Source organism: Schistocerca americana, chromosome 4, assembly GCF_021461395.2.
Source record: "Schistocerca americana isolate TAMUIC-IGC-003095 chromosome 4, iqSchAmer2.1, whole genome shotgun sequence".
In the NCBI taxonomy this organism is placed as follows: domain Eukaryota; kingdom Metazoa; phylum Arthropoda; class Insecta; order Orthoptera; family Acrididae; genus Schistocerca; species Schistocerca americana.
This window is the reverse complement of record NC_060122.1, coordinates 315687789-315701076: the sequence shown is the minus strand read 5'-3', so window position 1 is coordinate 315701076 and position 13288 is coordinate 315687789. Positions and strand designations below refer to the sequence as shown.

At 37.3% G+C, this 13288-nt stretch overlaps 1 protein-coding gene across 2 annotated transcripts in view; it reads left to right on the top strand.

Annotated features, from left to right (window-relative positions):
• Window positions 1-1915: 1915 nt before the first annotated feature.
• LOC124612440 (gamma-interferon-inducible lysosomal thiol reductase-like) overlaps window positions 1916-13288 on the top strand; it is a 29555-nt gene continuing 18182 nt past the window's right edge. Inside the window, exons 1-4 of one of the 2 annotated variants that reach the window (XM_047140652.1) lie at window positions 2120-2130; window positions 5084-5205; window positions 5692-5880; window positions 12186-12359. In XM_047140652.1, the coding sequence (XP_046996608.1) occupies window positions 5092-5205; window positions 5692-5880; window positions 12186-12359 (477 nt within the window). In that variant the 5' untranslated portion in view covers window positions 2120-2130; window positions 5084-5091. Of the gene's footprint in view, window positions 2058-2119; window positions 2131-5083; window positions 5206-5691; window positions 5881-12185; window positions 12360-13288 lie in introns of those variants that run through there. The other variant, XM_047140653.1, reaches the window with a different exon arrangement.

Below are 13288 nucleotides of genomic sequence, written 5' to 3'. Positions count from 1 at the left end.
TTTGTTAATTCTGCGGTGAAATTTCCATTAACACTTTCATTCCTTGACACGTATTCATTCCTTGACAGTCTTCATAGATTTAGCCTTAAGTTTTTTTTTTAAAAATATAACAGAATATTTTCATACAAATTTTCATTTTCCTAAAGCTCTGAAACACATGTTTCTTATTACTAACCGAGAAGCCAAATACAAATTTCACAGATTTAGTTTCAAAAAATGCTTCCGTAATCAAACATTTCCATAAAAACTTTCCTCCACTACTCTACCCTCTTAGGGGCTGAATTTCCAAAAACACGTACTTTTTTATTTCTAACCAAGAAGCTAAATGCTAATTTTCTTTGATTTAGTTTTAAAAATGGTTTCATAATTAAATAATTTGATAGAAATTTTCATCCCCTATTTCACCCCCATGGGGGTTCAATTTTCAAAAACACTGAAGCATATTTTTTATTTTTTTTTTTTTCTAACCGAGAATTCAAACACCAATCTTCGTAGATTTAGCTTTATAAATGCTTTAGTAGTTCTTTGATAATGATTTATTTTCAAAATCTTTCACTCAGTATTTCCTCCTCATACGGATTAATTTCCAAAAGTGGCAAAACACGTATTTTTTGTTCCTGAGCGAGAAACCAAATAACAATTTTCGTAGTTCTAGCTACAATGTTGCTTTAATAGCGACATATTTTCAAAAAACCTCTCGTCTCCTATTTCACACCCTTAGGGATGGAATTCCCAAAAATCCTTTCTCGAATGACACCGACAGTACAAGATCAACACACTGTCCAAATTTCAGGTTTCTATTTCTAGCGGTTTGTTCCGGGTGATGTGTCAGTTAGTCCGGACATTGCCTTTAATATAATAGATAACTTAATAAAACTAGACTCACTAACGAATTTAGACCATAGGACGGTGCTAAATAAAAGTTCTTTTATGAGCCACCGTGTTTTATTATCGTGTCTCCTAGCCAGTTACCATGTCTGACACATTGCTTCAAACTGAATATCTTAACTACAGTGCAAGAAAGAACTCGTGGAACAATCGTCAAAAAACAACATTGCGATTGTGTACTTGACATCTACGTCTACATCTATGCTCTGCAAGCCACCGTGAGGTGCATGGCGAAGGCCACGTCCCGTTGTACCAGTTGATAGGGATTCTTGCTGTTCCATTCACGTATGGAGCACGGGAAGAATTAATGCCTCTGTGCGTGCAGTAATTGTCCTAATCTTATCCTTACGATGCCTGTGTAAGCGATACGTAGGGGGGGGGGGGGGGGGGGGGGGGGGTAGTATATCCTAGAGTAATCATTCCGGCATTACAATGCCGTCATTGTCAAACATCTTTGAAACTTGATGGTCTCGTCGTAGCTAGACCAACAAAAAGAATTACTGTGTTTCAGGAATGGGTCTCGGAGCCAGTTATAATGTCTGACACGCTGTTTCAAATTCGTCATCCAGATATAGTGCGGAAAAGAATACGTGCAATACTGGTCAAAAGATAACTTTGCGAGTGCGCACTTAAAGCAACCGGCACCACAATACCGTCATTATCTAACATCTTTGAAGCTCTATACACTCCCCGTCACTAGGTCAATGAAAACTGTTGTTTAAAAAGACAGAAATCACACAATCGCACATAAAACGTTTTACTGCCACACGTACACCAGTTATATGCTAACGTTTTCATTTGTACGAGCTCGCGTGTGTTTTAAAAGACAATTAAAACACCGCTTCTTACTTCGCAGTTTATTTGATATTAAACCGAATGTAAAGAAGGAATAGTAAACAGCTTCGGAGAAGCTACAGTTCACATGAGCCGTAGAAAGTCGGTCGTGCTAGAGGCAACCTGGTTACGACGGGCGCCTTAAGACGTTAGTGGTTCAGCATTTCTCTTTGCTTCACCTTCAGACGCGCGAGTGTATAAGAGCCTGCGTGGACGCAGCCTGCCTGCAAAGCGTCAGCTGCCTTGCTGTTGTTCGGACGTGTGCCATGGCATTCCTCTTGTTCCTGCTGTACGAATTCGCGATTGCAGGTGCGATAAACCTCGCACACGCCCAGGTACGTGCCAGCTGAACTATGTGGAGTGGATGTAGCTGCTCGCAGTGCTAACTCACCATATATTACTGCTTTGGTGAATACGTGGACTGTTTCCTATGTCATTTGCATATCACGACAGATGACCGTTACTGATCGAAGTCGGTTCTTCCACGTAGCGCGCTCAGGGATTATCAAATACATTGTCATGGAATTGGAAACACTTTATTTTCTTCGGCAGTTCGTACACTGAATTACAGTGAAAGTGAAGACGTCCACGCATCGCTTTGGTCTTTGTTTCATCCGCTTTCGATTTCGCACTGCATAGTAATATCTTATGTGCCGAACGTGTAACATTTATTCTGAAACCGGTGGTTGGGGCTTTCTGTGTTCCAACTTTCCTACTTTGCCACCTCAACATACAGTTGATACATTGCGTGTGATAACAGATATGTGCATAGGTATCCTCTTTCCATCCACAACTTTAAGCTGACGCTCATTCGTTGATAGTATGAGATGGTAATTTCTCAGAAAGTAAGCAGTACAGCAAGAGCATAAATATTATGATTTGCAGATGCACTGTTCATCAGTTTCAAGTTTACTGGAAGGGAAACGGGAAACGACTTCATTCGTGTCAGCAGGATCATCTGATTTAGAATCTGTTTGGAGTAACAGCATAAAACCTTGCAAACAGAAACACTGGCTACAGCCATGTGTTGACAGTCAAGGACGATATTGTAATCACACGGATAATGCTTCAGCGATGAATCGACAACTTATTGCCGTTATAAAACAAGCCGTGAAAGTTTATAAACAATAAGATAGTGCACGACCACTTTGGTAATGGTATTTTCTTATTTTGATTCCCAGATCCTCCTGCATTCAATCTGATGGGCAAACGGATACCGGTATTTGAAACTGTGCCTGGAAGAATTTTCCGCTAGAAATTGTCTTCAAAATTTCGTAAGGTCTTTCGAGATCACGTGATCAAATTTTCGCAGGTCGAAATAGTTTTTAGTATGGGAATGAGTCGGTCAGTCTCTCTACTTACCAGTCCGCATCATATTCCGTTTGTCGCGAGGAAACTGTGAATGCAAAACATACCGAAAATATATACTAAATCTTATGATCTCTAATATGCATTGACTCACAAAAAAAACCCTTACGTACAAATGAACGTAATAAAATTTACACAGCGAGTTATATTGTGCCAATTGCTGCCGAAAAACATCGAGAAACGAAAATTTATCTGTAACACCTAGTGCTAAATGCTATGCAACGCACGCGTATTAGAAGCTAATAGCGACCATGTGTAAAAATGTGTCCACTGCAGATCATATCAGAATCAATAGGATTATATAAAAAACAACCTACTGTAACAAATCATTTAAACTGTGGATGCCTAGCGTCATGTCACAGTAGTGTGTAGGGGAGAGACGGTGGGTTGGTGCCGAGATGGAACCAGCAGTTTAATGCTTATGCTGCTATTAAAGTCGACTTATGGCTAGAGATAAATGTTAACCTTCGTTACGCCTACCACATTAAAGTGGTATTCCATCTCATTGAATGGTTCCTTATGATAAGGACACTGAAAACAGCGAAAAAAATGGGAACTATGACATCAATATTCTTTTGCTCGCGACCAGATTTAGAGACGTGTGTACAGTAACATGTAACAATCGTACTATTAAATATGATGTGTAACCGCCAATCATTGCATGTAGAGAGCAAGAGGAAGCTAGCTGTCAGATGATTCCTTACTCACATTTATTAACTTTTAACATGATAAGTATGAAGAATTAAAGATTAAGCCGTAATTATCGTAGTTTTGCGGATCTCTCACAAAGCGACAGGGTAATTTAAGCAGTCAACCGAGAAAGGAAGTAGGATTCGTTTAGCATCGAATCAAGCGCGAGATACAACGCTGCTGTAGATACACTTGGTAATATTCACAAGAAAATGCATTGTGCACAACGGCGAAACATTTATACGCGGAAATCGGGTACTATTTGACTGCAAGTAGTACTTTCCTTCCACAAAAGCTACAATGACAAAAACGTGAAAAAAGGGAGAAACTGAAGAGAGAAAGTGAAAGCTACTGCTGTGGTCTTGCAGCAAGCGCGCTATGAATTAAATGATGTACAGTAAAATAAAATGTCACAAAACTGGAGATTCGTGGTTATTAACATTACAGTACCATAGCACATATTCTCACAAGAAACGAAAGAAGCTCAGAAATTATGTAGTCGATAAAACCGTAAAAGAGGCAATGATAAGAAACAAAATTGTGGGAGATGAGAAGAATTAAAAGTGTTATGAGAAGTGAACTTTAGCTAAGAAAGAGTAATCGTTGTCATTGTGTATATCCTAACGTTTGTATTAGCTGTGACAATAAAGGAATTGTAAGGCTGAAACAAAAAAATCATTTGCGTAAGTGCATTACGAGCAAATGTCGGCATCTTAAATGTCTCTCCACAAGGATTTAATGTCACGACTCATTTTTTAGAAGAGCGAAATGCACACAATGAAATAAATGCAGAATATACGTCTTCTGGTCTTAAACGTGTCATCCCAGTTCTAAATGTTTATTTGACATATTTAGTTTCGGCAACCAATTCGTCAATTAAAATTTTAAAATTGTGTTGCTGAAGATGCTTGGGTACTCGGGAATCAAAATACTGCCGTTTGCCAAATATGCCCCCTCTTAAAATAAATGCTTTGCTTAGGGAATAAACTGAAATTACTTAGCCAAAATAAAATAAAAGAAGTCGCCTTTCACAGTTTTCGCGTTCTGTTTTGTTGGTAGCGCTTGCGCGCTAGTCCTACGCCTTCAAAAGCTGAGGACAGATGCCGATTCAGTAGCAAGCTGGAAGCTGTACGCGGATGAAATGAGGGAGTAGTAAAGTGCTTGTTTAACACCTGCCAGCCGTTACACCTGGGTTGGCTGTGATGTTCCTACCGTCTTGACGTGAATTTACTTACTGTGATAGTCGAAAAAGAAGGCGGATATGTGTGTTAAATTAATGTAATAAAATAGTCTTTACTTACAGCGTGCGAAATGGCTGTGATTTCCAATGTTATGCGCGTGAAATTGATTTTGTTCGCCGTTATTTGTTTTATACTGTGGGAAGCATTAAGGACTGTTCCAAGTTTATCTTCAATTACTAACGCAGTAAGTTCACCCCCATGTGTTATATGACAGCATACAGTTGTTAGCTTACAGTTCTCATTCGGCAACTGACAGTAAAACCTCGAAAACATAGTAGATATTTGTTATCCTTTATTTTTCACAATCAGTGAAAGAAATACAGTGAATTTTCTATTAGTAAGGTGGTGGAGGGGGGGGGGGGGTGAGAGGAAGGGGAGGGGGAGCATCGCACATCAGTGTAATTGATCTATAGAGCAAAACATAAAAAGAAGTATGATCTTGTTACAGCACATGGCATTACAAACGAAACTTGCGTTTTACAATCATATACCAAACTTGTGTGTAGGCTTACTCTTTTTCTTTGTGAAAAACCAACATGTAATTTTAATGAAAGTTGTTAAGTGTTGAAATTTTTTCTAGTATTAAATAATTAATTTCAGGATGACTGAACTGTTTAGGTATTTTATTTAATTTCTCTTGTTAGTTCACAATATTGGTTTGCTTTTCCAGGGCCCTGCTACACTTGACCGTGGTGGTCTTGTTTCTCTGAGAACACCTCTCAGTCCTGTTGAAGTTGCTGTTTACTATGAAGCACTGTGCCCAGATTCACGAAGTTTCATTACAAGGCAGTTACTGCCTGCATTCTTGAAAGGCCCTGGTTTGATCAATCCTGTTCTGATTCCATATGGGAAAGCCGAGGTAAGCAATTAATGACTAGTATGAGATATAATGTGCCACGTGTTGTAGAAAATCTTATCTTGTAAGTGAGCCCTCGGAGAATACTGTGTAGGTATAAGGCATAATACTCAGAATATCACAGAATATGCATATGTAAATATAAATTTTGTGGAAAATGCTAGAGTTGTCATTAATAAGATATTCCAATGTTTTTCTGTCTACAGCTTTCACTATATTTTTTAAATCAATACCTGTGTTTAACAATGTTTCAAATCGTTGTACAATTCTAATTTATGTTAAATTAGATGTACTTTTCATTGCAATTGGTCTATAGTGAGGAGCTCAAGGATATAGAACATGTCAGAACAACAAGAATACACAACGAATTTTTACAACGAAAAACAAATACGAGTATACTAATGTACCTTCCACAGATCCCAAGTGGAATGATTGTCGTGGAGATGGTCTGAAGCAGAAAAAACATATTTTCATTTATAACGTAATAAACACGCAATAGAAGAATCATATTACAACACTACACTGAATTTATGCAGAAGTCAAGGTTGCACTAATATTTAGATTATTTTATATTATTAGTTGCGCGTGCGCGCGCGCGCGCACACACACACACACACACACACACACACACACACACACACACACACACACACCAGTAGTTTCTACTATTGGCAGTTAAACTTTTTATTGCTGCCGGTAAGTTATTGAAAATGAAAATGTGTGTTCCTGAATAATGGCCACCTTTTTGGACTAAAGTAAATGACTTCAAGACTTTGTGAAGATTAACCTACTTCTAGTATTGATTTCATGTTGGTTTGAAAAACAGGCATATATATTAATGAAAGATTTCATTAAGGAAGAAATTATTTGAAAGCAGTAACTAATGCCCCTAGTTCCCTAAACAGGCCTCTGCAAGTTTACGTCAAAATGAACAGTCAGGATTGCAAAAATTGAGTGGTTTCGGCTTATATACAAGCCATTTTCAGAATTTCTTGGCCCCCTATGGCTGGTGCTGACGGCTCCTCGGATTTCTCAGTGTACCATAATCGTACACTGCATTGTTTCCATGAGAGATCCGAGGCACCGTCAACACCAGCCGTAGGGAGCCAAGAAATTCTGAAGATGGCTTGTATATAAGCCGATACTGATCAATAAAGAAATATTATTGCAATCTCAACTGTTCATTTTAATGTAAATATAACATCGGGTCACTGCTCTCCATACACTGCATCATCAAAACCTCTGCAATTTGTTCTTGAGTTTGCACCACAAATAATTCTTACACATTTTTATTCCCAGGTATTCATTAAATTAATCTGAATTCTAGTAATAAACAACATCCACTAAAAGCTTTTCAAAAACATTTGCAGGAGAATAAATTTGAATGATTGCTTTCCCTATTCACTTGCTGACATACAACCAATGTGTGTTACCCTACTGTATACATTTATTCTTCTCAAGCACTGTGGCATCAATGTTCATTATTGAAGAAAGGATCTGTTCAGCACAGTATCGATTATTGACAAATTGTCATGTGCAGTTTCAAATGTGTGTCATTGATTTTACAGTAAGCTTTTAACACACTAACTGCAGTGAGGCCAACAGTAACCTCAGTAGAGCCGTCTGCTGTGGCTTCAGGCCTGGTGGCAGTCACTCATAGAATTGTGTATAAAATGGTCTTTTTATGCAGCAACACTGTGAATGTTGGTGTGATGAGACAATTAAAAAATACATGTAACTGTTGCTGTTGTTAACATATTTAATTTGAGTGTGTGATTCGGAGCAACATGACACGGTGGTTAACACACTGGATTCATGTTTGGAAGGGTGTGGCTAAATTCCCATCTGGTCATGCAGGTTGAGATTTTCTGTGGTTTCTTAATTTGTTTTAAGGTCAATGCTGAAATGATTTCAGTGGTCAAAATTAAAGAAAGTCAAAGCTGATTTTATTTTCCTTCCCTTCCAACCTGGACTTCTGTTCATTGTCAGTCTGTAATGACTTCATTATCAACAGAACATTAAACCTTAATTTTGCATCCCTCAGTTTTTAATGATGAATGTCCATATGTTTATGTACATGCATTGAGCATCATTATTTGTGTACCAGCTAATAATTGGGTGGTGCCCCCTCACATTCAAACAAAATATAATGATCTGTCATCCTTTCTTGAATTTGGATCATTGTTATGTTGGCTAGAGTATGATACTACATCCGGCCCCCCTGCCTCCACGCAAAATAATAATAATAATAATAATAATAATAATAATAATCTTAGCTGACAGACTGATCTGTAGTCTAACAAATGTTTTGGTTACATTGAAAGTTTATAATTAGGTTGTGAGTTGCCAAAATCAACGAATATGAGGACCACATAAAGGTTATAACAGACTGACCTGTAACATAATCTAATGTTTGCGTTTACGCCATATTTAAATGCACTTTGCTACCTCTAACGTGTGTTTCATCATAAAAACTGAAATGTAAATTCCAGAAACGTATATTAGAAAATGAACAAAACTCTTGAATATTTTGATGCTAGTATGTATGTGGGACATTCAAGAAGTAATGCAACACTTTTTTTCTGAAAGATATTTGGTTTTATTCATGAATCCAGTACACCATATTATTTCCTAGTCTTTTGGCTAAAAATCCTATTTTTCTACATAATCTCTGTTCAATGTGACAGCCTTATTCCACCTTACTGAGAGGGCCTTTGTACCCTAATAGTACCACTCTACTAGTTGACGATCTTCAATGCTCTGATTTACTGCCAAAACAAACTCAGTGACAGCTCTCTGCTTGGGATGCACCTGCTTCACAAATGCCATTTTGAAGGCTACATATAGCACCGGCATCTGTCAGAACTTCATGAAACTATTTAGGCTGAAATTGGAATATTCCACAATGTTCGACAAAAATTTCCACTTTTTTAATTGAAACTGGCCAATGAAAAAGAAAGTATTGCGTGACATTTTGAACCCATTCGTATATGCAAGAGAGTGTCCACTACATAACTTCTACATTTATGTAAGTAACACAATTTCATAACAACTTTCAAGTCAGATGTAAAACAATTTTTCTGTGGTTTCCTAGCTTTAACTTACTGAACATATCAGTCGTAAAATTTCAGCTCGTCATAAATCTATTTGCATTTCAGAATATAAAAATCTGAAACAAATAACATGTAAAACAGAGTAGGATCACCTAGTTACTAGACAACAAAACAGAACAACTAGGGAACAACATCATAATTCATTATTATTCTGTCTTCCTATGTGTCAACCTTCTCTGCTTGTTTCTGTTTCAGCCACTATTATGTGTACATTTCAAAACCAAGTCGGCTTGACTGACAAGTGTGTTTCTTCCATCACACAGTATCAGTGTAATGGTATAGGTAGTGATGGTAAATGCATGAGAAATAAATGAAAGTTCTATTCAAAAGGTGAAACTCAAAATGGAACAGTAATAGTACATCAAAACTAAAGAAGTCAAGCTTTTGGGATAGTGCTACCATCGTCTCTAACAAAAAGCTAGGGAGAAGGGGAAACATGGGAGGATTATAAATAGCGGTAGGATGGAAACTGATTCAATAAAGAAAGAAATATGTCCAGAGAACAATGAAGGATACATAGAAAATGTTATGAGAAATGGACAAAGAAATAGAATTTTCTGGTTTAATATTCATTGTCTTTTTGTCTTTTGTGTATTTGATGGCACTACACCTTAATACTGGATGTCTGTGTGTATAGCTTTTATAGACTTTAAAAAGGCAGTTTATTCAGTTGGCTATCCTGCTGTTATGGAAGCCTTATTTGAGCAAGGACTAGACTATGTTAAAGTTCTGTGCCATATGTATGAAACTTCTACAGCTGATGTCAGTGTTAAATAATCATCTCAAGAGTTTCCAACTCGCAGAGGAGTGAAACAAGGCAATCTCATCTCTCCCAAGCTGTTCTCCACCATTTTGGGAGGGATAGTGTCAAAATTTAACTATGAATAAAATGGAATTAGAATCATCAGGAAGAGGTTTAACAACTTGAGATTTGTAGATGACATTGTGCTATGGCCAAATAATATTGAAGAATTACAGATTTTGGTATTGGATCCTACTTCAGAATGTCAGGCATTGGGAGTGAACATAAACCTTTCGAAGACAAAAGTTATGTCTATTAAACAGTGCACAGTAGAAAATCTATAACTCAAACATATGCTACTGTACAATGCCAGAAAGTCCAATTATTAGAGACAATGATCAGTTTATCCACTATAAAAAACTATTATTGCATAGAACCATGTCAGCACTCACATGTCCCTATCAACAGTTCAGTGGCAAAGTTAATTATTTCTTTTAGGCACAAAACACAGTTCATATTTACATGAAATGTCACGGTTCACACTTAGTTCTAGCCTGTAGTTATTGGGAAAAATACACTATGATTGTTCATTTAAGTCACTCTGTAATGAGAATTGCCATGTCCAACAGTATCTCACTCCAGTGACAATGACATCACACACATTATTGTTAATTACAACACAGCCCAGTTAAAATGTTTATTCATTTGAGATACAGAAATCACTCGAAAGTTATTAAACATTAATGTTATTTAGGTTCAAGAATATCAGTGCATATAGAACATGATGCATTGTAATGATGTTAGTCTACACTGGGAGCGTACCCAACATAGGTATTACAAACAAGCCAACTGACAGTTGTGAGTGATACCTGATTCCTTAAATATGGCCATAAGAATAAACTGTTATTTTGTAAACTGCATCATACTTTTAAAATTGGCTAGATCTTACTGTTATGGATAAACTTACAGAATTAATCTTAGTTTGGCTTATAGAAAATGTTATTTGTTAGAAATTTAGAAAAATACGTAGTACTGGCGGAAGTAAAGCTGTGAGGATGGGGCGTGAGTCGTGCTTGGGTAGTTCAGATGGTAGAGCGCTTGCCCGCGAAAGGCGAAGGTTCCGAGTTCGAGTCTCGGTCCGGCACACAGTTTTAATCTGCCAGGAAGTTTCATATCAGCGCACACCCTGCTGCAGAGTGAAAATCTCATTGTGGATACATGAACATTATTATCCTTCTGCAATATGTCCTTTTTGTATACATGTGTGAGAGCCATATTCCAAATTACAGTTACAATTTATGATATATTACATGATGTTATTAATTAGCAAGTTAGTCAGTGCTGTATGTCATTTAGTACTATAGAAAAATTAAAATCACAAAAGCCAAAGATCAGAATCAAACAATAGGTATGACAACATCTGGCATGGGAAATGACAAAGTTTATAAGACTAGTGTTAATTATTGCATGTGGCAATTAATTTCAGGTGATTTGAAGCACTTTACAGGAAAATGGGACTGTCAGATTTCCTGTTAGTATGGGTCTCCGTTCTCAAGTGTAATGATTGGATTATAGGATTTTGCACGTTGCGAACTGTAGTACTAACATCAGTTGTTTATATTTTCAAATTATGAATGCCCTAACAAAAGCTAATTGTATCAATGTAAACAGAAAAACCAAAACAATAATCTGAACAATAAATTCAAGTGAAATTAACACTAAATAAGATCTGGAGATTTTCTTAGGAGTGTTACTTGGCAATAGGTAAATCCATTGAAAATAAGATAAAAATTAGCGAACAACTTTGGTTATTTATAGGAGTAGAAAAACTTAACAGGTGAGAAGAACCGTCCTTGGTATGTCACCATCATGAATATATAAGACAGAAACTTAGAACTGCAAAGTGAGGCATGAAAAGGTCTGTGTTGTGACTTACAAGGAAAGGCAAAAAAGGGCAGAAGACATCAGATCAGTTATTGACATCAAAGATATCCTTGAGAGAATAGCAACTGTGAAATAGCAATGGGCTGGTCATGGTGTTAGAAAAAATGATTCACTGATGCACAAGGGTGAAACTGGAATGGAATAGACAGACAGACCATGAGGTAGACTGCCAGATCAATGGGACAAAGACCTGCAGAAGATCGGTGTTGTGAGCTGGCTGAATATCGTGCAAGGCTGTTGCAAACAAGAAGAAGAAGTTGCAGATGTACCTGAACTTAGTACTTGGAGAGGCCATATCATTTAATGATGGAAATAGGTGGTGGTGGTGGTGGTGGTGGTGGTGGTGGTGGTGGTGATACCTTAATTGTTACAATGTTGGTGATTGGTAACCAATATAACTAACCTAGTCTTTTAAACTTTGTTACATAAGTTGAGTGAATTTTTAGACTTATGTAAATGAATTGTTTGTATGGAAGGAGTTACTCATCTTTTTATTCATTTGTGTGCAGACCAGAGAAACACCAACTGGTTACGAATTTACATGCCAACATGGACCCGTAGAGTGCCAGGGTAATAAAGTGCATGCATGTGCTGCTGCCATCATTGGAAGTAAAGAGATGCAAGTGAAATATGTAGCATGCATGATAAGCAATAACATGAATCCAGAAGAAATTGGAGAAAGGGTGAGTCATCTGATTGAGTAAATTGACACATTGTCACCTGTGATGTCACCTCTTTTGAAAATAATGTGTAGCTGTTTTGTAACTATACATATAAGTTACTTAAACTGATAGATTTACTGGAAACAGTTATCAGCATGAAATGAAACTGTTTCCACTAAAGAAACTCTACAATTGCTCATGAATGTGAAAGAATTGCTGGTAAAAATCTTTAGTGGAATATAATGGAAGGAGTAAAGCTAACAATTCATCATAGTTGAGGTCTTGAGTAGTCAATATGCATAAAAATGAAAATACTACTAAACTATCGAATAATGTTCTTCTAACAGAATACACTTACAACTGCATGGCTACATTGCCACTGCCGATGGTGCTGCAACTCGAAGAAGCTGCAACTCTGAAGGAGGACTCGTGAGAAAGCATGGCAAAATTTTCAATCTTGTTTGTGTGCCAGCTGATCTCTCAATGACTCAGCAGTATGGTGAAATGTTATCTTTGCTCCTTCCTATATTAATAAAGTAATACATTGATGTCAATAACCAGCATACTTAAATGGCGAAATTTGTCTGTGTGTCGGAGGGGGGGGGGGATCCAATTACTCATATGTGATACATATGATCTGATGAGACAGAACATTATGAGCAGTTGCTTTATAGCAAGTTGGTTGACTTTTCGACACATCACAGCAGAGATTCTGCGAGGCATGGATTCATCAAGTTCTTGATAGGTTTTTCGGTGGTATGTAGCACCACATGTCTAGACACAAATCATCCAGTTCCTGTAGAATGAGGGCCAGTGGTGTATGGGCACAGGGCTGGTATCCAATAATGTTAGACTGGTCACATCAGGTTCAGCTCAGATGAATTTTGTTGCCAAAACATTAAAATAATTCCACGGGTTGCCACATATCCTGATTTGCGGAATGGGCATGC